Raw genomic sequence first — 27,530 nt, 5'->3', positions numbered from 1 at the left:
AAGTTTTTAGATGCTGCTGTCCAGGCACCCCACTGGGAACTATTGCTCTAAATTCTTACATGTGTCCACCAGATGATATGTATAATGATGTTTACAAGAGAACTTTTGATAATGGCAAAAAAACTCGAAAAACAAAATGAAAATATCCAAATATGTAATCAATTCAAAGGTCTATCTAAAATAGAATGGATAATTTACTCATAGAGCTATATACTATACAGAATGTAAATGAACTACATAGATGAACATCAAAAATGATACTAAGTAAATAAATGCAAGTCACAGAATAAGACTTTTTTATGATTTCTAAAACCTTCAAAAATCAGACAAAATTGAATACATTGTTGAAAGATAGATACAAAGATGGCAAAACCACAATTGACAGTGAGTGACATGCAACATTCAGTATTACCATTACTCCTGGGGACAAAGCAGGAAGAAGGATTCAATTACAAAGAAGTAGAGAAAGAACTTCAAAAAATGTTCAGTTTGTAAGTGGGGCAGTAGGTACACAGATGTTTTACCTTATCAACTTTCTTTAAACTGCATATATGTGTGCATACATCGTTTTACAAACTCCTTTGTACATGTGACATATTTTATATTTGTTTTCCCTTACAGTAGATCACGTACCACCGGAAACACTGAGTGTGATTCTGCACTGGCCTAGGAATGCTTTCAAAACCCATGATTTCAGGGTTCCCAAGCAGCTACCGTTTGGTTAACAATTGCCATGAAGGACAACGTGCTGATTTTGAAAGTGATAAAGGCCAGGGTGAGGAAGAAAGTAGAAAAGGAAAACAGCTACTAACCAAACAACACACACACATCCCAGGTTATGATGGTAACAAAATTGTGGAGAGATGCTGAGGTCCTGACCTTCAGTTCTCACTGTATTTTGTTCCTCTTCACTGATGGACATGGAAAAGGGCAACAGTCTTCTGTCTTCCTGACAGCCCCACCCTTCAGCTGCTGACACCTCCACCCCATACCTGTACAAAAATCCTTTGTAGTCAAAAGCACTTGAAAAGTAATCCATGCCTAATAAATTTATAGACATTGCATAAACATAATAGGGCATGCTACATTTGTGTGTGTGTGTGTGTGTGAGAGAGAGAGAGAGAGAGAGAGAGAGAGAGAGAGAGAGAGAGAGAGAGATGTAGTCTCATTCTGTCACTGGGCTGGAGTGCAGTGGTGCAATCTTGGCTCACTGCAACCTCTGCCTCTCAGATTCAGGCCATTCTCCTGCCTCAGCCTCCCAAGTAGCTGGGAGTACAGGCAGCTACATTTTTTTAAAATAATAATGTCACATCCTACTCTTTGAGACTTTGTATTCTGAACTTACCTGAGAAAGGGATACCATTTCTTTTCTCCATCACATACAGTAACCTATGAAACACTGATCATCTTATATCCATTTCAGAAATGTTAGCCACTGCCAAGAACTGCAAATTAAAATGCTTCAAGGGTCAAGTAGTTGAAACGTAGCCCAGGTGGAAGACTATAGGGTGTGGTGGGGACCATGGTAAGCTCAGATTGCATCCCTTCTCCAAGGGGTCTATTTCTTACTATTTCTTACTCAGTTTCAGCTGACTGTTTCAGGCAAAACTAGATCTGACATTACCCAGGCTTATCAAGAGTTTTTCAAGAGTTCACAATAGGAATGAACTATTAATGCACACAACTTGGACGGATCTGAAGGCCATTATGCTACATGCAAAAAGCCCATCTCAAGGGTTACATACGGCATGATTCTTTTTTGTATGACATTCTCGATAGAATTACAGTGAAGAAAAATAGTTAAGTGGTTGCCAGGGTTAGGGTTAAGGATGTGTGAATATTAAGGAGCAACACAAGTGAAGTTCTTTGTGATGACAGAACAATTCTGTATCTCGACTGTGGTGATGTTTATCTGAATGTACATACCGCCACCACTGAAATGCATGTAAAAGCTGATTAAATGTGAATCAGGTCCATACCTGAGTTAATAGTATTGCGCCAGTATGAATTTCCTGGTTTTGAAAATGTACTATGGATATGTAAGATATTTATTGGGAGAAACTGGCTGAAGGGGGCATGGGAACTCTTTGCACTATTTCTTTTTTAACTTCTTGTGAGTTTTAACCTATTTTCAAATGAAATGATTTTTTACATTTCGCGATGTGAACTCCTTCCATTTTTAAACACGGAGAACAAATTCAATCACTTTACGATAATTTGTTTACTCTTTCTCCTTCCCCCAAACACACCCACATACACCTCAGAGCTGGCCAAATGTGGCTCCACAATTATTTGCAGCCAAGACCCAGATTATTTGAACACACTTCGAATTTGTCCAATGCTCATCATACTTTGCTCCAGTGTCTGTCCATTCACACCAGGGTCAAAGGAATCACTCAAAGCAGAGGTCTCATCTCAGAGTTCTTGTGCTCAAGGTCTTTTATTTTTTCCCACTCTCTACAGGCAGTCTAAAACTATCAGTTTGCAATTCCCGGCCCATCAAATCAAAATATGTCTGACCTTCACATATGCAATATGCAATTCTTTCTCACTCTGTTCCTACCATAATTCTTAAATTCCAGGCATATAAATTTGCCATTCTTAAAAACTGCTTCTGTTTTTCTTCTGAATACCTTAAAGTGTCTCTAGGAATGTTCATTTTTCTCCTTTACTGGTCCACCTGGTTGGAGCAAACCATTCTTTCTATAAGATACCTGGCATATATTTTGCCTGGCATAATGGTTAATTTTGTTCATATCTATTGAATTCACCAGAATAATTTTGCTCTTTGAAATCCAGAATCATATATAATTCATCTCTATATTTCTTATAAAACATAGTATAAAGTTTTATATGATATAAATACTCAAACATTTGTTGAATTGAAACTGAAGTCAAAATTCAAGCATTTAAAGAAAGGTCTAACCAAATCCCACTTATTGTTATCCAACATTGTAGTTGAGTAATGTCACAGTGAGGCAGCGTGTAGAATATAGTGGCCCAGGAGGAAGACCCTTAAATCAGAATCCAAACTATGGCTTTGGATAATACAAATGCAAGAGGACAGAGCTTGAGAGTCTCCTAAATGCACAATCCCATACATTTCCCTAATGCATCCTCAGTGTGCACATTTGTGAGTGGCTTGGAAAGCCTGAACGTGGAAAAGTTCTGGGGAAGGTTTATTTCCATTCTATACTCTACATTAATGTCCAGAAAGCCAACGTGATCAAATATATCACAGTTTTTGAATCAGCTAAAACTACTGAATTAATCAACCAACTAAAACATTTTTTCTGCATGCACACGTATGTTTATTGCAGCACTGTTCACAATAGCAGAGACTTGGAACCAACCCAAAAGACCCTCAATGATAGACTGGATAAAGAAAATGTGGAACATATATGCCATGGAATACTATGCAGTCATAAAAAAAGGATGAGTTCATGTTCTTTGCAGTGACATGAATGAAGCTGGAAACTATCATTCTCAGCAAACTAACACAGGAACTGAAACCTAAACACCACATGTTCTCACTCATAAGTGAGAGTTGAACAATGAGAACACACGGACACAGGGAGGGGGACATCATACACTGGCGCCTGTCTGGGGGTGGGGGTTTAGGGGAGGGATAGCATTAGGAGAAATACCTATTGTAGATAACAGGTTGATGGGTGCAGCAAACCACCACGGCACATGTATACCTATGTAACAAACCTGCACGTTCTGCACATATATCTCAGGACTTAAAGTATAATAACAATAATAAATTATTTCAACCAACATTATGAAACTTTTACTACATCTGAGGCACTGTGCTGCTAAACTCAGTTTCTTCTAAACTGAGTAAGTGAATAAGACACATTTTTATCAATCACTGCCCTACAGTGAATAAGGCATGGTTTTATTATCCAGCAGCTGCCAGTATGAACTCTGAAATACACATGCACCTATGCGCGCACACATGTCTAAATTCAAGTTCCCATTTTGCCTTATTTAAATGCAGTCTTAAGTACAAATATCAGGGTACCTCATTAGATATGATTCTATAGTAGTCAAATGAATATTTCTTTTTAAATAAGGACATAAAATCATTACTGTTTCACTTCTCATTAAATGTGAATCAGGTCCATACCTGAGTTAATAGTATTGTGCCAGTATGAATTTCCTGGTTTTGAAAATGTACTATGGATATGTAAGATATTTATTGGGAGAAACTGGCTGAAGGGGGCACGGGAACTCTTTGCACTATTTCTTTTTTAACTTCTTGTGACTTTTAACCTATTTTCAAATGAAATGATTTTTTATATTTCGCGATGTGAACTCCTTCCATTTTTAAACATGGAGAACAAGAGGACAGAGCTTGAGAGTCTCCTGAATGCACAATCCCATACATTTCCCTAATGCATCCTCAGTGTGCACATTTGTGAGTGGCTTGGAAAGCTTGAACGTGGAAAAGTTCTGGGGAAGGTTTATTTCCATTCTATACTCTACATCAATGCCCAGAAAGCCAAGGGGATCAAATATATCACAGTTTCTGAATCAACTAAAACTACTGAATTAATCAACCAACTAAAACATTTTTTCTGCATGTTTTAGTTGAATATGGAGTCAAATGCTTTTAACTAATCTGTTGTACTTTTCCCTTTTGTGTTATACCCAACAGTTCTGAAGCAATTAAATTTTCTAACAGTAAATATTTATTTACAGGTGTGTAGAAAATATTCAGTTTGGATCTAAATCATGGCTCTACAGTACTAGCTGTGTGATCTTGGAAACATTACCAAACATTTTTCTTCTGTGAAATGGGAATGGTAATATCTGCCTCAAGGGCTCTTGAGAGGATTAAATGCAATGATGAACTTGAATGGTTGCCATTATGTTTTTATCAATTGGATAAGTGGTTACATCCAAGTGAAAGGACAGAGATATAATCGTGAAGAAAATCACTTGGAAGACAAAGTTTGTTAGGCTCTATTTCACCAATTATTTTTGTAGAAAAGCACTCAGATAATTCACTGGTTACTACTTTGTCTTAGGCTCAATGCTAGATAATGAAAGTGCTTAGTTAAGACTGACAGTTTAGCCTAGGTGTCATGGCTCATGCCTGTAATCCCAGCACTTTGGGAGGCCAAAGCAGGAGGACCCTTGGAGTTAGAGGCCAGCCTGGGCAACATCATAGTGAAACCCCATCTTTACAAAAACAAAAACAAAAAAACAAAAACAACAGATGATGATTGATAGTAGTAAAAATTTAAAAAGGTTTCACATGCTTGGAGATGGTAAGACATCCAACAGCACTGGTTCATAGAGCAATGGCTAGCAATAAGGTTGGAGAACTTGGTGGGGACCAGGTCATGGAAAATCCTGTATGTCACAGTCGGAAGTTGAGAATGTGATTTGAAATGAAATAAGAATAATGGATTTCTAAACAAAGAAATGATATTATCAAATGTTTAACTAGATACATCAGGTGACATGGTACCCTAAATTATGAAAATGGGCAAGGGAAATGGGAAACTGGAAAAAAAATAGGAAGAGTTTCACTGTGACAGCTGCTAGGAAAGGACAAGATTGCTTTTGGCTGGGATGCTAAAGGATGTTTTACAGAGAATATAGGACTTTACTCACTTTCAAAATGTGGCTTGAAGTTTGACTAACTGTGTAGAGTCATGTGGGGAAACACCATGGATGTAGTACCCCTTTTATTCACCCACTCACTAGGAATTATTTCTGAGTCCTGCACAACCCTCAAAGTTATTCTCTATCCTCTATTCCTTTTTGGTTGGCCCCTGGAACTAGCCCATCCATTCCTCTCCCCATGAAAGCTCGCATGCCCAAGACCCATGGTGTGAACACGTACACAGCTTCCTCCCAGACTTCCTGCCCTCCAGCCATATACTAGCAGTCATGGAGAAAGGAGACTGAACACACCAAGTGTCAAAGATCTTTCATGTTGCCCACAACATGTGACTTCTACATATTTCAAACTGCTGTCCTCCCACCCACTCTCAGATTAAAATGTCTATAGTACATAACCTCCTCCCTTTTCCCAAATTTAAGCCTCTCACTGAAACACTTCCTATGCAAGAAACCAGAACTTGCTTTAGAAATCCTTATCCTTCAGGAAGCCACATGAATGGAAGACAGGAATGCATGACCTCATTGTGGGAGGCAGAATAATGGCACCCCAAATAGGCACCCACATCCTATTTCCCAGAAGCCGTTATGTTTTGGGACAAAGGGAGTTAAGGTTGCAGATGAAGCTAAGTTTCCTCATCATCTGACCTTAAAATAGGGAGATGATCCAAATTACCTGAGTGGGACAAATACAATCCCAAGGGTTCTTAAAAGTTGAAGAGAGAAGCAGAAGAAAGCCCAGAAAAGACATGAGGGCAGAAACAAGGTCAGAGTCATGTGACAGGAGAACTCAACAATCTTCCCTTGCTGGATCTGAAGATGGAGGAATGGCCATGAGCTAAGGGATGTGGGGACAGCCTTCAGAAGTTGAAAAGCAAAGGAAATGGATTCTCCCCAGATCCTCTAGAAGGAATCAGAGCCCTTCCTTAATTTTAGCCCAGTGAGAACAGTGTTAGACTTCCAACCTCCAGCACCACAAAATAATATATTTGTGGCCGGGCGCGGTGGCTCAAGCCTGTAATCCCAGCACTTTGGGAGGCCGAGGCGGGCGGATCACAAGGTCAGGAGATCGAGACCATCCTGGCTAACACCGTGAAACCCCGTCTCTACTAAAAAAAATACAAAAAACTAGCTGGGCGTGGTGGTGGGCGCCTGTAGTCCCAGCTACTTGGGAGGCTGAGGCAGGAGAATGGCGTGAACCCGGGGGGCGGAGCTTGCAGTGAGCCGAGATTGCGCCACTGCACTGCAGCCTGGGGCACAGAGCAAGACTCCGTCTCAAAAAAAAAAAAAAAAAAAAAAAAAAAAGATAATATATTTGTGTCCTCTTAAGCCACTTATGTCTTTGATCATTTGTTACAGTAGCAAAGTAAAATTAATAAAATTGCACAGGCATGCATCTGAGAACTTGTGGGTTTGGTTCTAGACAACCACAATGAAGCAAAAATCACAATAAAATGAGTCACACAATTTTTTGGGTTTCCCAGTACATAATAAAGGTTATGTTTACACTGTGCTACAGTCTAGTACAGTGTACAGCAACATATGCAATGGTAAGTTGCACCATTACGTTTGCAACAGCATATGTCTAAAAAGGTGAAGTAAATATACTTTAATTAAAAATAGTTCATTGCTTAAAAAAAATGCTATCATCTGAGCCTTCAGTGAGTTATAATCTTTTTGCTGGTGGAGGGTCTTGCCTCAATGTTGATGGCTGCTGCTGATCAGGGTGGTGGTTGCTGAAGGCTGGAGTGGCTTTGGCAATTTCTTACAATAAGACAGCAATGAAGTCTATCACATCAATTGACTCTTGCTTTCATGAAAGATTTCTCTATAGCATGTGATGCTGTTTGATAGCATCTTAACCATAGTAGAACTTCTTTCAAAATTGGGGTCAACATTCTCCAACCCTTCCACTGTTTTATTAACCGAGATATGGAATATTCTAAGTCCTTTGTTATTTCAACAATGTCCACAGCATCTTCACCAGGAGTAGATTCCATCTCTAGAATCCACTATCTTGGCTCATTCACAAGAAGAAACTTCTCATATGTTCAAGTTTTATCATGAAATTATAGCAATTCAGTCATATTTTCAGGCTCTACTTCTAATTCTATTCTTGCTATTTCTGCCACATCTAAACTTACTTCTTCCACTGAAGTTTTGAACCCTTCAAAGTCAACTGTGAAAGCTGCAATTGACTCCTTCCAAACTCATGTTAATATTCATATTTTAACCTCCTCCCCTGAATCACAAATGTTCTTAATGGCATCTAGAATGGTGAATCCTTTCAAGAAGGTTCTTATTTTGTCCAGATCCATCAGAAAAATTCATAATCAATGACAGCTATCATTTTGCAAAATATATTTATTTAATAAGATCTGAAAGTTGAAATTACTCCTTGATCCATGGGCTACAGAATAGATGTTATGTTAGCCGGCATGAAAACAACATTAATCTCATTGTATATCTCCATCAGAGCTATTGAGCCACTAGATACATTTTCAATGAGCAGTGATATTTTGGAAAAAAAAATCATTTTTTTCTGAGAAGTAGATCTCAACAGTGGGTTTAAAATATTCAGTAAACGATCCTGCAAACAGATGTGCTGTCATCCAAGCTTTGTTGTTCCATTTATAGAGCACAGGCAGAGTAGATTTTGTAGAATTCTTAAGGGCCCAGGATTTCTAAAATGCTAAATGAGTATTGGCTTCGATTTAAGGTTACCAGCTGTATTAACCCCTAACAAGAGAGTCAGCCTGTCCTTTGAAGCTTTAAAGTAAAGCATTCTCTGTAGCTATGGAGGCCCTAGATGGCATTTTCTTCCAATAGAATGTTGTTTCTTCTACATTGAAAATCCACGGTTTAGTGTAGCCACCTTTATCAATTATCTCAGCTAGAACTTCTGGATAACTTGCTTTTTTGGAGAAATGGTGCCAATAAACTGGTTAGATGTAGGTTTGCACAAATTTTCAATTTGTAAACAAACAAACAAACAAAACAATATGTGCAAAGTGCAATAAAGTGAAGCCTGATAAAAGGAGGTCTGCCTACATAACGTAAAAGGGGTGAAGGGAAACTAGGAAAGGCTGTTTAGACTGACCAGAAAACCAATTCTACACTTTTGGAAGAAACCAGTGGGTGTAGGAGGGGGCATGTTCTTCCCAATCAAGGTCCTATGTAGAGAAGGGGAAAGGGAAAGAGACATCAATAATGGAAGAATGGCCTTGGCAAATCTCCGCTTCTTGAAGCTCCAGAATCAAAATGTCCTTTCCTGCCCTGACCCTCCCTTTTCTTCCCTGCCCTCTAATAAAACCTTCATATTTCCACCTGTACCTCTAAGTCATGCTCTCGGTGCCATGATATAAAGAAAGGTTACCAAATCAAAATTCTTTAACCATTTGTTTTCCTAAGATCCATGAGCAGTGAAATGTACTATTTCTGGTGTTTATTTGACATTGTCTTTGACTAATTCTGTGTGTCATAGAGTGACCTGGTCAGTTAATTAGGGGAACATCAGACTTGGTGTCTTGCTCTTAGAGACACATTTCCATCAAGTAGTTCTAGTTTGGTGTGGGTATAACCCCATCTGGCCATTTATTCCCAATGCTTTTGTAGGTAGACATCTCAATTATAATGTTTCTCACTTTTACTATCCTCTATGACCATTTAAATAAACAATGCATATCATTTTCAAACTGTCAGTTTCACAATACCACTATACTGAACATTTCTATGAAGACTATGCCTGATCCATTCTAATTTTAAAGAAAGTACATATGATATATAAAATATATTATCTTAATGTTAAATATAAGTTAGAGGCTTTTAGACTCCATTCTTCTAGACATGAAGTTTTCACTGACTTTTATTTTCCCCTTTAGAATATATTAACGGACTTTTTTAAACAGGGGGAAAAGAAGGCTTCTAACCTATATCATACATTCACTTCTTATTAAATAGTTTTTCTTCCCTTAAATGTGAAGCATTTATTAAAATTCGATCCCTTTAATGTTTGCATCATGCTACTGGCCACACTATAGTCTACATTTTGTGATGATTTTATATAAATGGAAAAAAGTCTAACAATCACTTATGGCCCAAGAAAAATCCCCACACCACTCATACAGGCAGAAAAAGTAGTTTAAAAAGTAGAAAAGCACTGAACTAAATGAAAGGAAAAAAGCATCTAATGTGCTGCACTATTGGCTTTTTCCCCCTAGAATGATCATAATTTCAGGTCTAGAATCAGACAATAAATTTCTCATTATGCGTCTTTGCAGAAGGTGGTAATTGAGCAGTCGAAAGTCTGATTTTGGTAAATACATCTTTCAAAGCCATCAGCAAATCTCTGCTCTGATTAAAGGAAGAGAGGAAAAAAAATCTTCACACATTTATTTATTCTCCATAAAGGTGGGTAGATGAAGAGGTCAAGAACAAAATTCCATTAAATGTATCGATAAGTGTCTTACTCATTTCAGAAGCGTAATTTTTGGCACTGTGGGGCCCTCCATGGTAGAAGTCCAATGGGATTCTAATTGGACTGTAAGTGGACAAAGCATTCTCTAAGAATGTTCTCTGACTTTGCTCACATGAACGTTAGGCTGCAATTGTGACTAAAAGCTTAAACATAACACTTACGACTTACTCCTTCATGACTTACTCCTTTATGTTCATAGAAAGATTAGATCAGAATGAACACAGAAAAAAATGCTCTGGGTAATAAAGCAAGTGTATCTAATTAGCATTAGTGCAGTGATAGAGTAAAGCAGTTCACTGTATTAAGTTACTCCACTTGCAGCTTTATTTCTGGCACTAAAAGAAGCAGGCTTGCAGTAAGTTCACATTAAGCCTGCAATAGCTTTGTACATATTCGATGTGCTTAAAACCGACTAAGGTGCCCTAATTCAGGAACCCTCCAATAATGATTAGTGAGTGATGCTATTTATAGCAAAGTACAATTCCTTTAGGAATCGTATCAAGAATGTCTTGGATGGTCTCCCGTTACTCAGACAGACTACCTATTTGCTTAATTGAAAAGCAAAATTGTGCTTGTATCAGAGCCACACATACTTGCCACTAAAAACAAGAATGATGCCAAGGCTTGGATCCTCCTTTCCCTTAGAAATGCTGTTAGGAGTCTTGAATTTATTCTGATCAAGAGGAGTTCAAGGAGCTTTTTTACAATGCTGAAACATCACCAGAGCTCAGGAATAAATCCAAAATATGGTCGTAAAACATGTGTGTGCACACACACAAGTACATGTACTCACTCAAACAATCTTTTGTGCACCAAGATAAAAGTTCAAATCAAAACCCAGCAACTACAAATTCAATTTTTGACCTGTTACATTGGAAATCTGTCGCATCTTGTACATGAATGTGCTCTAAAGAAAACTACTGAAGTAATGATTATCCCATTTAAAGATACTTCTAAATTTCAGTGTCTTTAACATCAGATAAAAATAACAAATTTGATGGCATAAATAGAAAATAAAGTCTTTCTTAGCTATTTTAGGATCAGACCCTTTTAAGCACACAATGAAAATATTTTTCAAAGCCCTTTAAAAACCAGGAGGCAGATGTTCAGGTAAAACCAAAGCCAAGGGATTGTTTATTTTAATAAAGCTATTATATGTGTAGCCCCAAATTAGGAGTGGCACTCAGGCCAGGAGATGTCTAAACCATCACCACCTGTTTGCCCTGAAAAATCAATTAAAGTCACACTTTCGTAGCAGCCCCCTTCTAAACAATAAAACTTTGCTTCATCATGGGACTTGAGGCGCTCAGAGGGAACACGTTTGAAACCTAAATCCTTAGTCTCACATTACTTATAAACTAACCACAGTAAAAACAGCCTTCGGGGCAGTGGTAGAAATGGGAGGGAGAAGGAGATGACAAAGACGAGGAAGGGGAGAAATCCCTACTTCCATTTGTTTCATACTGAGAATCATACCTCCTTTTGGTGAATTCCAATAATTTCTTCAAAGGCTCTATTTTTTTATTTTCTTTTTTTCTCCTTCACAACAGAATCCTGCTCTATATTTTCTGTGCAATAGAAGAGATCCAACTTTGCAAGTTGAAAGCAAGGGCACTAAAGCCATCGCAAGTGTTTTAGTAATTAAACGAATATGCATAATGAACCATATGCCCAAAGGGCCTGTTCTTCATGTGGGCCAGATTTTTGTTTGAATTTTTAATTTTTATATACAGATGAAACATTCAGTGTAATCTACCAACAGTGTGAGATAACATGCAATCAGAGAAAGTGTGAGGGACAGTCCACGCAGAAGCAGGAACAGGAGACACTACAGAAACGCTCTTCTGAAGATTTCGATTCCAATGTGTTTTCCCCCTCCAGCAATTGTTCTCCTCATCTGCTCGGAGTCTTCAAGAGACACATACAATGAATACACTGACAGCTTTATACAGGATGAGTAAAATACAGCGCTGTCAGCCGAAAAGTGTGACCATCTCATGGGACGAACAAAGATTTCTTTAAAAAAAAAAAAAATTCTTCTACACCCATCAGTCAGACGACCATCTTGAATTACAGGGAATCCTCCCAGGTCCCTTTCGGAAGCTACATAAATATTATATTGCAGGCTGTAGGACACATATATTAGCAATTTGAACTGATCTAAGAGGAATTCTTACTTCTCAATGACGCAACTGTGCATAGCGGGGAGAAAATGCTCGAGGCGGAATGCAAGCTTGCACTCCCCACTCCTTCCTACAGCAACACAGACTATGAATTTAAGGAGTTCATTATGCCCTCTGCAAACAGACAGCTCCCCGATATTTCCTAAACTGCCATTGGGAAAGAACTAGTAAAACCTTTCTTTAAGCTTTTCAGTGTCATTTAGGAAACCCTGAGTTATAATCAAAGCAATATAAAAGATACAGAGTCTGATAAAATTGCTATATCAGCTCTCAGATACACAAGTTTGAGTTAGGATTCTCCAATGCAGAGAGGAGACCTTTTTTCAAATGTGTCTGTGTATCATCTGAAGTTTACAATGATGATCTGGACAAAGTTGTCAGGTCCTAAATGTGGTTGGTCTTGCATATGCCTAATTCAGGGGAAACGTTTCAGAATGGGGGTGTCTTTGGGGGGGGTGAGGTTGGGGAGATGCACAGAGGAAATCCTAAAGGTCACCTATTTTCTACATATTTAGCTGAAATAACCTAAATACAGAATGCTGCACGGGGTGTTACAGCACTGCGAAAAGATTATGAAAATAAATCTGATCAAAAGTCAAAGTGAAGCCTTGGACCCTTTTCAGCCCCCCTTTGGAACACAGAGATGCTGTCATTTTCACTATGTAAACACCAGAAATGGAATGCAGAGCATTTAAAGAGCAAGTAACAATGGTACGGTAAATAACATCTCTTATTGCTTTCACTCCTAATTCAGAGTTTATGACTTTGACACCGTCTAGGTTACTTGATCTAGTGGTCTCAGTGGAAAGACAGATAAACTTCAACTGCAGGCAGAAGACAAAAATTGACAAGGAGCATCACCTTTCCTGACTGTTTAAATCCTTTAAGGAAGTGTCTGAGCAATTAGAGAGGGAGTGTAATCTTTGCAGAGTGCATTAACACTCTCCGACCTCCCAGACAATAGATCAGACCTCAGACACATAATGCTTCCCTAAGGCTTTTTAGCCAGTGTATTTGATCTCTTAGTCACTCCTGTGTTACTGTAGGTATCATCCACGTAGAAGGCATTATTCATGGGCGCTACTGTCCACTGACTCTGAGGCGGGACTGCAGTCAAGCAAAAAGCAGAAAAGACACCATAATTCTCTGCAGCATTTCCTGTATCTTTAAGATGGAAGCTGGGGGTAGGTCCAGATCTCTGGAAAATATTCTTTCACATTTATCTTGAAGCTACAAAGTCGGTAATGTAAAAGTGTATTAGTAACATTAATACCCACAGGTCATTAGATGATCACGGGGTGTGAACGGAACCAACCCCCAAGACATGCCATACTTTTTGTTTGTAAAATGAACTTCATAAGAGAGTCATTGGGAAAAATACCATGAGTGATAAACAACACTGGAATATGCAAAAGAAAGCAAAGGGGGAAAATCAAATAAAATCCTTGCACTGCAAGCTTTTAAATCTTCATCTATCCTGCAGGTTACTCTGCAGGACACACTAGTCAGGCAATAACCTATTTCCTGATGAACACATCCTGTTCCAACTGCTAATCTCACAGTGGAAGCTTGGCTTTTACCATTTATTATAAACATTTTCAAGAACTGCTTACCACGATATATTTTTTAATGGATTAGATTTTGGTCAGCTGCTAACAGAGCAGAGAACTGAATATTTTTTATATGAAGGCTGCAAAATAGGTTTTCAGAGTGTCTGACTTGCATTCCACTCCTCTCCCTCATGAGTAATTGGAAGAACAATTGAAACAGAATATAAGAAGGCCAGAGGTTTCTTTTCTTTCTTTTTCTGCCTCTTCTATTATATCATAAAAAATTCTGGATCCAAGGGTACAGCATATAAGACATTACTGGTTTGAACTTTACCGTAAGAATTAGTGAAATGTTCAGAGGAAAGGCAGAGACTGCAATTCACATAATTTGCTCAAGACCATCACAGTTGTCTGTTGATGACACTCAACATCTAAAGCCTAAAGTGTTTAAACCAAAATAATTACATTTTCTTAGAATCAAGGCAGCTCCCCCTTGAAAATGTACACTGCAAAGGTTTTCTAAATGAGACTATAAGAAAATAGGAAAGCTGAAAATTAGTTTTTATCCTTTCGAGTTTACATTTTCAGACTCAAACTTAAAAAACCATAAATGAATATAAACAGTCACAAAAAGCAATTTAAAAACTCTTGAACCTTAACTAGCAGAAAAGAAAGATCTCCTATATTCCAAACGCTTTCACTTTGCTTTGACAATGCCTCATGTCCAAAATAACCAAAAGAATTGAAAAAATGTTATCATATTCACTATGTATTTTCTAATGTTAAAAATATACATATTTAGCTGGGTGCGGTGGCTCACGCCTGTAATCCCAGCACTTTGGGAGGCTGAGACAGGCGGATCACGAGGTCAGGAGATCGAGACCATCCTGGCTAACACGGTGAAACCCTGTCTCTACTAAAAATACAAAAATTAGCCGGGCGCGGTGGTGTGCGCCTGTAGTCCCAGCTACACAGGAGGCTGAGGCAGGAGAATGGCGTGAACCTGGGAGGTGGAGTTTGCAGTGAGTGGAGATCACGCCACTGCACTCCAGCCTGGGCGACAGAGCGAGACTCCGTCTCAAAAAACAAACAAACAAACAAACAAACAAACAAAAACATATTTATGTTTTGTTTTTATCCCTGGATAAAATAGCTTTCAAGAAATTTGTGATCCTAGGCACATTAAAACTAACTGGAAACACGTAGCTAAGGGAGGAAATGGCCTCTGGAAGCAACTAGATTTGATATTATGATTTGAAGGAATGTCTCTGTGAACACACACACACTCTCAGTGTCGCGCCTAAGCCACGTCACACCCAAGAGCAAAGGCCTTCACAGAAGCTAAACCTAGCCAATGGCATAAACATCAAATTTTAGCTGCAGGTTAAAGAAAGTAAAAATAAAACTTAAAAAAGAAGCCTTCAAATGGTTATTTTCCTAATGAAATCTGTACCAACTGGGCGGTAATCTGGATCTTATTTCTTCTGCATAAGGAAGAATGTGCTACAGAATATTCAAGAGAATTACTATAAAAACAGAGCAAAGTACACAACATGAAAATTTGAAATTTTTTTACTAATGTAATAATTTCTGCTTGTAGACGACTGTATCAAATTAAAAATAAATTGCTGAAATTAAAATCCCCAAGAAGTAGCCCACAGAAATTTACCTTAGGATTTTATCATTTATGAGTTTCTATCGCCACCTGCAGGACTATCTTTAAGTAAATCCAAGCAGTTGTCAAGCTATTTGTTATTTTTCTTTCCTTTTCCTTTTTTCTCTACCTCCTCTTATTCCCCAATCCTGTTTTTGATTAACTTTCTAGGAAACCAATTTTTTGAAAACATGTAGATTATTAAAAATGTAAAAATCACCAATGAAATGCAAAATCAAATTTGCCAAAAGAGGTGCAGCTAATGAGGCCACAGTCAGCTAATTTTTTTTAACAGCTAAATGCACTATGCATTTTCCTATTGTGAAAAGTAGAATTTTGGGATGGGGGATAATGAATTAGCTTATAGAAGTTTCCTTACAAAAAAATCGAGGGTCTCGGTGATTTCCAAGGAAAACTGCTCTTGCTATGGGACACAATATGTTTATAACTGCATGTACCTAGCTTAATCCAGAGCAGAAGCAATGTGGCTACTAACAAAGGCATACTTACTTTAAGCAGCAATACTCTATTCCTTCTTAAAGAGAAGGCAATATAAGACAAGGCTTCACTAAAAGTGTCACTAACGCATAATAAAGTAAGAGCAAGTTTTTATCGCAGAAGTCAAAACTTAAACACCTCCCAAACACAAAAGCACCGTTCATCAACATCATCATCCTTGTCATCATCGTTATCATCTTCATTACTGTCATCACTATGGATACAACATTCTGATGAGGAAAATTCACCTGTTCTAACAGAAGAGTCAGTCAAGTGAGCACAAGGTAACAGGTAACAATACAGATTTACATCTCCCTACGGTGTGTTGCCACTCCGAATAGCAACTCCACAGACTCACAAACCATTTTTACTCAAATGTAAGACCTGAGGAAAAATGTACCTAAAAATAAAAAAAAAAGCAGAGTCCAAGGATCCTGTATATATGCAGTTTATACTCATGAACTAAAACCATAATTTCAAAGTTTATGACTATACAAGCCGCGCATTATAAAAGTAGTATAGGGCTGAGAATCCCCTGTTCAAACAAATGAGGAGGCCTTGGAAAAATCACTTGCCCGAAGCCTGCAGCTTTCTTATTCCCCTCAGACCGACCACGAAAGCCCCTCCTACCTTATTCTATGGCTCCATCTTTTCTAGATTAAAACAACAGCTGTTAGGTCTTGCCTAACACCAATGGGGCCCAGAAGTATATTTCTGTTTTGTTTTGGGTTTTTTGCCTCGACAAAATGAAGCATCCCAGACAATGAATTAAAACAGAAACTTTAAAGAGCTTGGGAAGCAATAGAAAAGTCATTTTAAAAGGCCAAAACCAATATGGATTTAGGTAATAAGAGAATCCCAGGGAGACTAAAACAGTCAGTAAACACTGTGCAAGAGCAAGCTTAGATGATTATACATTGAACCTGATTTTGATTAAATATCAGAATCTTTTCCTTTTGTGTAAGTGAGACGTGGATGATCAGACTAACAAAAATCTTCCTCTAAAATGCATCTGTTATTTAAACAGCCAATGACACAACCCCAAGAGAAAGGGAGCAGTAACAAAACACACCTTTCTAAATCATAAATCAAATGGCAAAAGTACAACATGCTGTAGTAAACCCTAACCAGACCACAAAGAAGGTTTCTCTCCATAAACATCAGATCAGGCAGCTAGAATGATTACTCGGCTCTCTAGTAACTGTCACCTGTGGTGGGTCTAATTACAGGCTACCCCAGCAAGCACGCCCACATCGCACAGCAATAAAAGGGCCCTCCGCTTGCCAAGCACAGCCAGACAATGGCGAGCACACGCCACCTGATGAGGAGCCCCAAAAGATCAGCCAGAGAGACTAATAAAAATGACAGCTTAGAAACAAATGACAAAGCTCAGACTGAAAAAAAAAAAAAAAAGGCAATATCAAATTAGCCAGATATCTAAGTGCTGAGCATGGCTCTTCAACAGGTCAAAACCTACATAGGGAAGTGGTTACAACTGTTTTCACACACACCAGGTCCCCCTATTTCTAAATATTCTTTTCTGTTTTTGCATCACGCAAAATGTTTGCACATCCAGGTGTCACATATAGAAACAAATGAGAGGGGAGAAAAGGCATTCAGTTCTGAAAATATCAAGAATGGAATATTCTCAGATTCAGGGGCTGTGATGGCACTTAGAGATTTGCCAGCTCTCTTCCTCGTCCTGACTGCCTTTTGGCCATTTTGCTACTAATTAGCACAATCCCTGGATGGGCAGGATCAAGAAAAAGTCAGAAAAATGCGTATCAGACAAGAATATGATGAAGTTGCTAGCTTGTTTTTGGATTTTAGCTACTGATGCAGCCACAGGCTGTTATGATCAGGGGAGATGTAAGAATAAAAAGAAAGCAACATCTGGTAACAGACGGTTTTCACTAGTTCTAGCACCCTTCAAAGCAGCATTGATTAGATGCCTACTGCATACCCAACATTATCCTAAGCAGTAAGGATATGCGCAAAGATGAAAGACTGGGCCTTTGCCTTTCTGCAGGTTGCAATATTCTAAAACAATCCTTCAATCATGAGGCTGTGTTATACTGCATAACTATATAACACATGACATTAACCTGAAGTATTAAGTCATTGAAATAAAATACCTCCCTTTCTTTCTTTTTTTTCTTTTTTTGAGACGGGGTCTCACTCTGTTGCCCAGGCTGGCCTCAAACTCTGCCTGTGTCTCTCAAAGTGCTGGAACTACAGGCATAAGCCATCTATTTTTGACATGAACTGAATGTATTAGGTCAAGCATGAAGAGAATTATCATAGCCTTGAGATAGAACTCTGCTTTGGCATCTGGTGGTTAAATAGACATTAAGTAGTCCTGGAAACGGTCGACTCCTGAACATTAACCACAGCACACAATACCAAGCTCTGCATTTCCACCCTGTCATTGAACAGCTTCTCAACAAGTCCAGGTCCACAAAAACACTTTGCAATGAAATAGCACATGAGTGCGTGTGTGTTTTAATGAGGCCTTTCTCTGATTTTGAAGAATACCATCACCCAACTATAACCAATAGTTATATCAGATAGTAATTCCTACCCATACTTGTAACCCATTCCATGTTTTTAAAATACTTCCATGCTTATGACCTAATTTAATTCCCAAAAAGCACATTTTTCTTATGATATGCCTGAATAATCAAAACACTACCTTTTGTTTTCAAATATAAAGGAGGATGATAGAAGAAAGTTGGGGGAATAAAGTAGGGAAGCCAAGGAGGTGAGGAGGGCTGCTGGAGAGAGGCAGAGGAGAGGGGATAAATGGGGTGAGGAGGAAGGAGAGAGAGAGGGAGGGAGCGGGAAAGGAAGGGTGAGTGGCCGGGCGCGGTGGCTCAAGCCTGCAATCCTAGCACTTTGGGAGGCCGAGACGGGCGGATCACGAGGTCAGGAGATCGAGACCATCCTGGCTAACACAGTGAAACCCCATCTCTACTAAAAAAATACAAAAAACTAGCCGGGTGTGGTGGCGGGTGCCTATAGTCCCAGCTACTCAGGAGGCTGAGGCAGGAGAATGGCATAAACCCAGGAAGCGGAGCTTGAAGTGAGCTGAGATTCGGCCACTACACTCCAGCCTGGGTGACAGAGCGAGACTCTGTCTCAAAAAAAAAAAAAAAAAAAAAGGAAGGGTGAGTGGAAAATATGGGAGGAGGGTAGACAGACTTATGAGTGCTCAGTATGAAAATTCATTTTTGTATTTCCATATCTAGCAGTGTATTAGATACTCAAAACCATCACTGCTTGTGGAAAGGGGAAGGAGAAAAGGGAAGAGAGAAGAGGAAAGAAGGAGGATTGAGAAGGAGCAAGCCTGAAGAAGGGGTAGTCAAGCATCAGTTGCATTAAGGAGCTACATGACCTCTGGAGTCTTTAAGATTAAAGATCCTAAAATCTGGATCAAGTTCAGCAGGGTATCTCTGGAAAACAGAGTGAACTAGACTGCACTACTTGGAATCTGTAAAAGACAAGGAATCCGTATTAGTCAGGGTTATCTAGAGAGACAGAACTAATGGAATATATATATATGCACTTATTAAGTATTATCTCACACAATCACAAGGTCCCACCATAGGCCATCTGCAGGCTGAGGAGCAAGGAGAGAGCCAGTCCGAGTTCCTCAGCTGAAGAACTTGGAGTCCGATATTCAAGGGCAGGAGGCATCCAGCACGGGAGAAAGGTGTAGGCTGGGAGGCTAGGCCAGTCTCTCTCTTCACATTTTTCTGCCTGCTTATATTCTAGTTGCACTGGCAGCTGATTAGATAATGCCCACCCAGATTAAGGGTGGGTCTGCCTTTCCCAGCCCACTGACTCAAATCTCCTTTGGCAACACCCTCACAGACACACCCAGGATCAATACTTTGTATCCTTCAATGCAATCAAGCTGACACTCAGTATTAACCATCACAGAATCCTAAACAGAAAATTCAGAGAAGGCAGAAAATGTGTGCTTGCAAGTGCACACCAACGGAAAGCTCGGAAAAGGCAGTGGTAGTGACGCAGGGTCCCACACAGAGCCTGGACCTATACACAAAAGGGGGAGTTAATCATTTATATCTAACAGGCTATGTGAATATGGCTGTGCTATGATTACAATAATTGAGATCTAATGTTTACTAGTCAAAATTGAAATGCTCCAAAATAATGATAAGTGATTTCAGTCAGTCTATCTATGATTCTGTCTGAAATCACAACTCACAAAATTGAACATATAAACATGAAAATATGCTAAAATAGTTAATAGTGTCCTTTTAAATTTTTAACAGATAATCTTTTTAATGCAATTACTGTAATTTTATTAAATTGCATAATTAGTTAATGCCTGAGAACCTGCCAATAGAAGGTGCAATTATGTTGTAAACATTATACTCACAATATGCAATGATGGATTGTTCCTATTTTTAAAGAGTGCTGAAAAAATTTTAAAATATTTTGAAAGTATATTATATAGTCCTTCATGAAAAGGAAGACTAGGGAAACTATATTACATATGTTAAAACAAATAATAAGATGCCAAATATTTTAAGCATTTAATATAGCTATACATTTTGCGTATATATGTATATGGATATGTGTGTGCACTTATATATACACACTTAGATGTCTAAAAACCCCTCTTCTTCTGGTTATTGTAACTGTGAAATTTCGTTTTTCCAGCTTTACAGAAATACTTATAATTTTTGAGCATCAACTGCACACACACCTAGCAAATGGGCGGCGATGTCTGCTCTGCACATCCAGTTGTGACTTCTGGTGGATGTCACAGCCAATGAAAGAGCTTAATCAAATGCAGGTGCGTTTGGTTGTGAGTAAACTGGTGACAGAATTTAAAGTAAATCTTTTAGACACAGTTGACACATAAATATCGAAAGCATCAAAAAGACATTTGACCAGCATTATTTAAAGAGTCTAATCTCAAAACAATGTTGTAATTGCATTTGTCATTTGTACCAAAGCAAAATGAATCTGAATGTTTTTTGGTCCACAGAGAAATCATGGAAAACAGCAGTCCTCAAGGCCTTGCCTTTGGTTTTTACTAAACTGCTTTCACAAAACATTCAACAGAGCAACTTTTAATTTCCCAAATGTCCTCTACTTCTTCGTGTTTATGCATGTGTGTGCGTGTGTGTGCACAAGTACGTGTGTGTTGGAAGGGCTGACTTTATTACTGCTACTGTTGTTTTTAAGTTCTATGTGAAATTACTTCACATTTTCTCAATATTCTAGGATCTCTAAAAGCTAAGAATTCTATATATGTTAAATATGGGATATCACCAAACAAGTGGACAGTTGTATTTTTTAACTTTATTGAGGGAGAGGTTGATTGATGCTTTAATCTGTGTATCATATTTCAATCCTTGTCAACTCTGAAAAGTAAATTCTTTATTTCCCTACACTCAAAAAATCAGAAAAAAGTCACAGATGTTAAAATCATAGCTTTATGAAGATACTCATTGATATATGGTAGATTCAGATTAGTTTTTAAGATCAAACGTCCAAGTAAAAATTTAATAAAACAAAGAATCCATCAATGCCCCACAGACTTGCCTCCCTTGATACAATAGGTGTGTGCCTGAAAGATTGGTGGAAAAACGAAACTGCATAAATGCAATTCTACGTCAAAAGCATCAGGAGAACTTTGCTGTTTAAAATCACCTTCTGATGATGCCATCTGTCAAGTAAATAATATTCTATCATATGAAAAATGCATTTATATAATAATATAACTTTAGGACTTTTAATAGACAGACAACATTGGGATTTATAAGTATGTCATAACAAAACACCCATACGTGATTGGATTTACCAATATAAATATCACAATGCAAAGTTATCTTTTGAGAACAAATTTATCGTCATTATGATCAAATAATATATTTGCACTGAGACACTGGATATATCAAATAGAGATCCCCACTAGAAATGTGGGCCTCTTTTATAGCTATTATTTCAAGATATTTTAAAGGAACATAAGGGATGGTATTCTCTTCTACCCCATCCCTTTTTTGAACAACTTGGAATACTAAAAAAAAAAAAAAACTGAAAAGTACAAATGGTTTCCATGAACCCTTCCACTAGTTGTTTTCTGTTTTTACTTTCTTCTCCCCTTGAAAATCCCTCTACATCATCTAAAAGCATTCCTCAAAGGTTGGGAAAAACTAAGTCAGACTCTAATTTGGGACTCAGTCTAGAAGCAAGGCTCTAGGGCTTTTCAGATCATCCAACTGGATCCCAAGGATGCCAAAGGCACGTGACGCCCAGCCACCTTTGGCTTCTTCAATTTTGGTCTCATTATCACTTGTGAATAAAATGTCTGAGCTAAAGAATTATTCCCACCCATGTAATGAGGGTTTCTTTCCTCTATAGCATCACAGCTTGGAACAGGCTTAATCCCCACACATAATATCTAAATACAGATCAGAAATGATCAGTATGGTTGCTCCTGGTGTCATTATCTAAATACAATGACAACAAGCATTGCATCGTGGGCATCAGTGAGAAGCAGAATAGCTGAAGGGTTAAGCCTGCATTGGCTAAAGCAAGATGGCCTGGGTTTCAATTCCACCTCCACCTCATACACACACACACACACGAGCTCTGTCACTGTACTTGACCTCTATAGGCTTATTTTTCTCCTCTGTAAAAAGAAGATAGTAATCACCATCTACATCACCAGGTTGTTGTGAGAACTAAATTTATAAAATCCTTGGGACAGTGTCTAAGCACTGAAATAACATGAACTATGAATAATAGTACAAATAGTCAAAATCTGTGTGGGAATGGCCATGTACACGTCTTGTGTATGTATGTACATGTGTATAAAATACCACATATATTTACAAATCTATTCATAGGGAAATATAGAGGTGCACTTACTTCAAGGCAAAATATTTTAGTTCTATTTGGCCTCGTTCACTAAGTCGACATCTCATATTAATTTGTTTTTCAAATGGGAAAGTCAAGAATGTTACTTTTTGAAGGAAGGAAAAGAAAAAATATCTACTTAATTTAAAACAACTAAGCAAACCTTAGAAAAGGCAAGATACCAAAATGTCTAGAAAACCTAGGGGAAGGAGAAAGACTGAAAAGACAAAATGAGAAAGATTTTCAATGTTCATCCTAACAAGAAGAACTCAGTCTGTAGAAACTTGATTTGGAATGGTCTGACCACCCTACAAAAGCCCATGTTTAATTTCTTATAACAATAAATTCAACACTATGCAGCAACATTAACATAGCAGGCGCCAGTGAATTACTGATAACTTTCTTCTCTCATGTTGGGAATACAACCACCCCTGTAAGTGTAGCAGTGAAAAATCGCATGGTAGAGGAAGCTGACGCTTGGGTCATCTAGCAAGGTGAGTTCTCTCACGTTTGTCCATCCACTGCTGATGAGACACCACATGGACCTAGATCTTAACAGCCTGCTCTTTTGTATCTGCTGCTTTCAATAGGATATGATTATGTTCATGCACATGTATATAGGCATCCATGGAAAACATATGGTTTGCTTTCATAAAGTCTTAAAATTGACACTGGGAATAAATTAAACATGATTCTACAATGTTCATGCTTGTATCACCTGGAAATAGAGTCCAGAACATAAAGTTAGTATTTTACGTTTTCTCACAAAACAGAAGAAAAACACATCCCTTCGGTTCTGCCCTTAGTTTGTTGTGTTAGCATCACTTCCTGTACTGTCACAGGAAGAAAAGCCCTACCAGGGACTGGTTCAACTAAAATAGCTCCTTTCACATCTGTGCAGTGAACCCTCAACTATCACATACGCTAATTTCAGTTAGAGGACCTGACTACAGGTCATTTAACAAATCCTTGACTTAAAAACCTTGCTTCAGACACCACCACTGTTCTGCCCTGTAATACCAAGCCAAGCAGCTGGAACATGAACAAAGTGACGAATAAAGACACCAAGCAGCATTCTGTCTTCAACAGATCACAGGAGAACATCCGTCAGTGTGTCACCTCTGACAGATATGGCAGTTGCATAGTGAAGAAAGGCAGAGGAGAGCCTGGCAGGTTGAGGATCCAATATTTTGCAGAAAGACAACCCATCATGAAGCCCCACAGACTCGAGGCCACAGCACTACAGCCAGGGTGGCACCCAGGTGTGCACCCCCACCCCCGCCAACCCAGTCCCCTACAGACAGCTAACAGGTCTACAGGCAAGGTACATGAATGAAACGCGTTTTCAAAGAAAAGGAAATGAAGGCTTGGCTACCCATAATCTTAATAAAAGAAGAATGAAAGAAGATGAAACTGAGGCCAGGTGTGGTGGCTCAAGCCCATAATCCTAGCACTTTGGGTGGACGAAGTGGGTGGATCACAAGGTCGGAAGTTCAAGACCAGCCTCGCCAATATGGTGAAACCCCGTCCCTACTAAAAATACAAAAATTAGCTGGGCATGGTGGTGTGCGCCTATAGTCTAAGTTACTTGGGAGGCTGAGGCAGAAGAATCACTTTAACCCAGGAGGCAGGGGTTGCAGTGAGCCAAGATCATATCACTGCACTCCAGCCTGGGTAAAGAGTGAGACTCCGTCTCAAAAACAATAACAAAAAAACCTAAATACATTTTTTATTCTGTCCCAGGAAAGCACTTTCTGTATAGCCTCTCACTTTAATAGCAGAAATCGTTTTGGAATAATCACAACAGGAATAACAAAAACAATTTTTAATAAAATTACACTTCGTCAACTTAGGGAGCAGAAGTATCCACTACGTTACGGCTGTGATATTTCTGAGAATCACTAAGGCCAGTCAACATACACATGGTCTAAATTTTTGAAAGCAGAGTTTTAAATTAAAACTGAAAATGAGTTTAAGTGAGCACTTTTATTCCAGTACTTTCAGGACAATCAAATGATAGGCTGTAGGTATATAGCATATCTAACGGTTCTGCATTTTTTTCAATGGTGTCCAGTGAGAAACGTCCCTATACACACAGTCACATAAACCCACGTATCCTTGCAAAATCATACTTTGGAAAACCAGCAAGAACACCACCATCTTGATCTTCCTTGCTGTGGGCCTCAGAGATTTGAGAGTACAACATGGCAGCCTGCATTCTCCAGTCTGGGGGTGGGCTCTGCTCCGAGGCATGAAGCCCAGCAGGGAGGAATCCCTCAGAGAAAAGGCAGTGGAGAAGTGGCTCCATTTCCAAGGCTCCCTTCCTGTTTAGAAGTCCCCTCTATTAGACAACGTATTTCTATTCATCTGTTCTAATCTTTCTTCAGATCAAGCCAGCAGCCCATTAATCATTTCTGTCATCTCCCTACAGAATCCAGGGCAACAGATCTCTGTTTTTCTAAAATCACAGTGCCAGAAACTAAACTCGAGAAAGAGGAAATCCTCTCCTCCTCACAGCGGCTGTCTGGGTGCTGAGTGGAAGAAGCCACCAATTGTGTTCACTTTCCTCTTTTGCCCAGAATTGCACAGAACATTCCATGGAAAGTTTTGAAAGGGAATTCGGGTGGGAGGTGGAGCTGGGGAGGTTGAAGAGGAACCCAACGCATGAAGCCACCAGCTGAGGAGAACGTGAGAAAGGGAAGTAGATAAACAAATGCTGAGACAATGACGGATACAGATTAATAAAACCTTTATTAGTGTTTTTATTAAGGCCAAATGTTTTAGCAACTTCAGACAGCAGAAAAAGTATATGAAAGGTCAAGCCTGCTGGCAGCATGGGTCCTCTACACTGAAGCAGTGGAGAACTAAAATAAACTACACCAAACAAAATACTCCCCAATGGCAAAGGAAAAGCCTCTTTTGGAGCTGATGTACTTGATTGCATAAAGATGTTGGGAGTGACCTGAGCCCATTCACATCTTGGGCTAAATATGTTTTTCCCCCATTTTTTAAATGAGGCTATGCCTGTTGGCTAAGAGAGAACATGGAGCATATGTTGGCAGTAGAAAACAGAAAGAACCACATAACATTCAGAAACCAGATTCACCAATGATCATGACTGATATTCACACTCTTAGAACACTCATACCTCATATTAGTTTTTAATAGTGATCTTTGCACAGGACAGAAATGAATGGCATGATACTAAATATACAGAGATTTGCAGCTGGGAGCCTTGATTTCTCCTCCCATGGCTGACATTACCAATTTGATCAAGGACAAGTCCCTTTACAAATGAGAGAGGATGCCCTGAGATATAAAGGCATGAGGCCAGCTGTGAAGTCCTTCCAAGATTCTTGGGCTCTCAGTGGTAGACTTAGGTGGTTTAAAGATCTCTTGTAGCGCTTTGATTCTGTGATTTTATTATGCTCATAAGGATGAGCCAATGTCACCAGAGAAAAGGGTACATTTCATATACAGGGGTGGTTCCTCTTTGTGGTACTGAATGAAATTCTAATGTGTAATGATCAGTATGTCCCAACTGGCTTGAAATGAATAAACATCTTTAATACCAAAGTTCAGGAATAATTTACTTAAAATGTAAATTGAACAATTCAGTTATTATTCAGTCACGTGATTCTTCAGATGCAATTTTTCAAAAATTACGGGCAGTCACTGGCACAGAAAGAAAAAAAATAAACACAATGCAGGGCTATACAAATGTAGCTATAGTAACAACTGGAGAAACATTTAAACATATGTATACAACAGTGGTGCTCTTAAATGTACCAAGAGACCGTATATGACTAAGATTTGGGTAATTTAAGGGGTTTCCCAGGGTAAATTTGACCTAAGTACTGTCTTAGACAACCCTCACATAATCACCTATGCTGTAATATATTTCAGAAAGATGAATAGATGTAAATAAGCAGCAAATAATTTGAACATAAGAAAGGAAGCTTACCGCGAATGCTATCGTACTTCTTAATGTAGATTCCCACTGGAAGCAGCTTTTAAGGAATTGCATTGTATTCCATATTGCCATAGTGATTCTTTTCACACGGTCCACATCTCTTGATAAGATCTGATTTTAAAAAATGACAAACAGGAAACGAGATTTAAATACTACAAATATTCCATCTAGATCAGGTACCCTGATCATTTAAAGTATATTCTATATAGATCCCAATTTTAAAAAATGATAATAATAGAAAGGAGAAGGCCTGACACTTCTAAAAGTCTTTTTAAAATATGATCATTCACAGAGGAAAAGAGAATCAAATGCATTTTAGCGCTCATCTGAAAAAGAACAGCCTGTTTCAACAGTGTTCAGAACAAAAATGGAAATGGTGAAACTACAGAAGCCAGGTATTTAATGCTGGTGAATTTGTGCGAGAAAGACACATACAGAGGCAGAGAGAGAACTAGAAAGAGAAAGACAGAGAGAGAGAGAGAGAGAGATACAGACAGAGAATGAATGTCTATGTTGTTTAGTTTGGAAGCAAATGAATAGATTTACAATAAAAACATACAAGTATTACAGCTTATCTAGTCCAGAGGTCTACAGAAAATAGAGCTCTGGGAAGGGGTTGAAGTTCACCTTGGGCAAGTTACTTAATTTCTCTCTTATAAAA

At 38.6% G+C, this 27,530-nt stretch overlaps 1 protein-coding gene across 3 annotated transcripts in view; it reads right to left on the bottom strand.

Annotated features, from left to right (window-relative positions):
* The window catches only part of MCTP2 (multiple C2 and transmembrane domain containing 2), a 258,383-nt gene that overhangs the window by 59,719 nt on the left and 171,134 nt on the right, over positions 1-27,530 (bottom strand). For all 3 annotated transcript variants that reach the window (XM_015143071.3, XM_015143072.3, XM_077938743.1), the window contains exon 17: positions 26,861-26,980. In XM_015143071.3, coding sequence (XP_014998557.2) covers positions 26,861-26,980 — 120 coding nt within the window. The remainder of the gene's footprint in view (positions 1-26,860; positions 26,981-27,530) is intronic.

The sequence above is a fragment of the Macaca mulatta genome, chromosome 7, assembly GCF_049350105.2.
Source record: "Macaca mulatta isolate MMU2019108-1 chromosome 7, T2T-MMU8v2.0, whole genome shotgun sequence".
Lineage (NCBI taxonomy): Eukaryota > Metazoa > Chordata > Mammalia > Primates > Cercopithecidae > Macaca > Macaca mulatta.
Note: the sequence above shows the minus strand (reverse complement) of the source record. Positions and strands in the feature narration are given on the sequence as shown.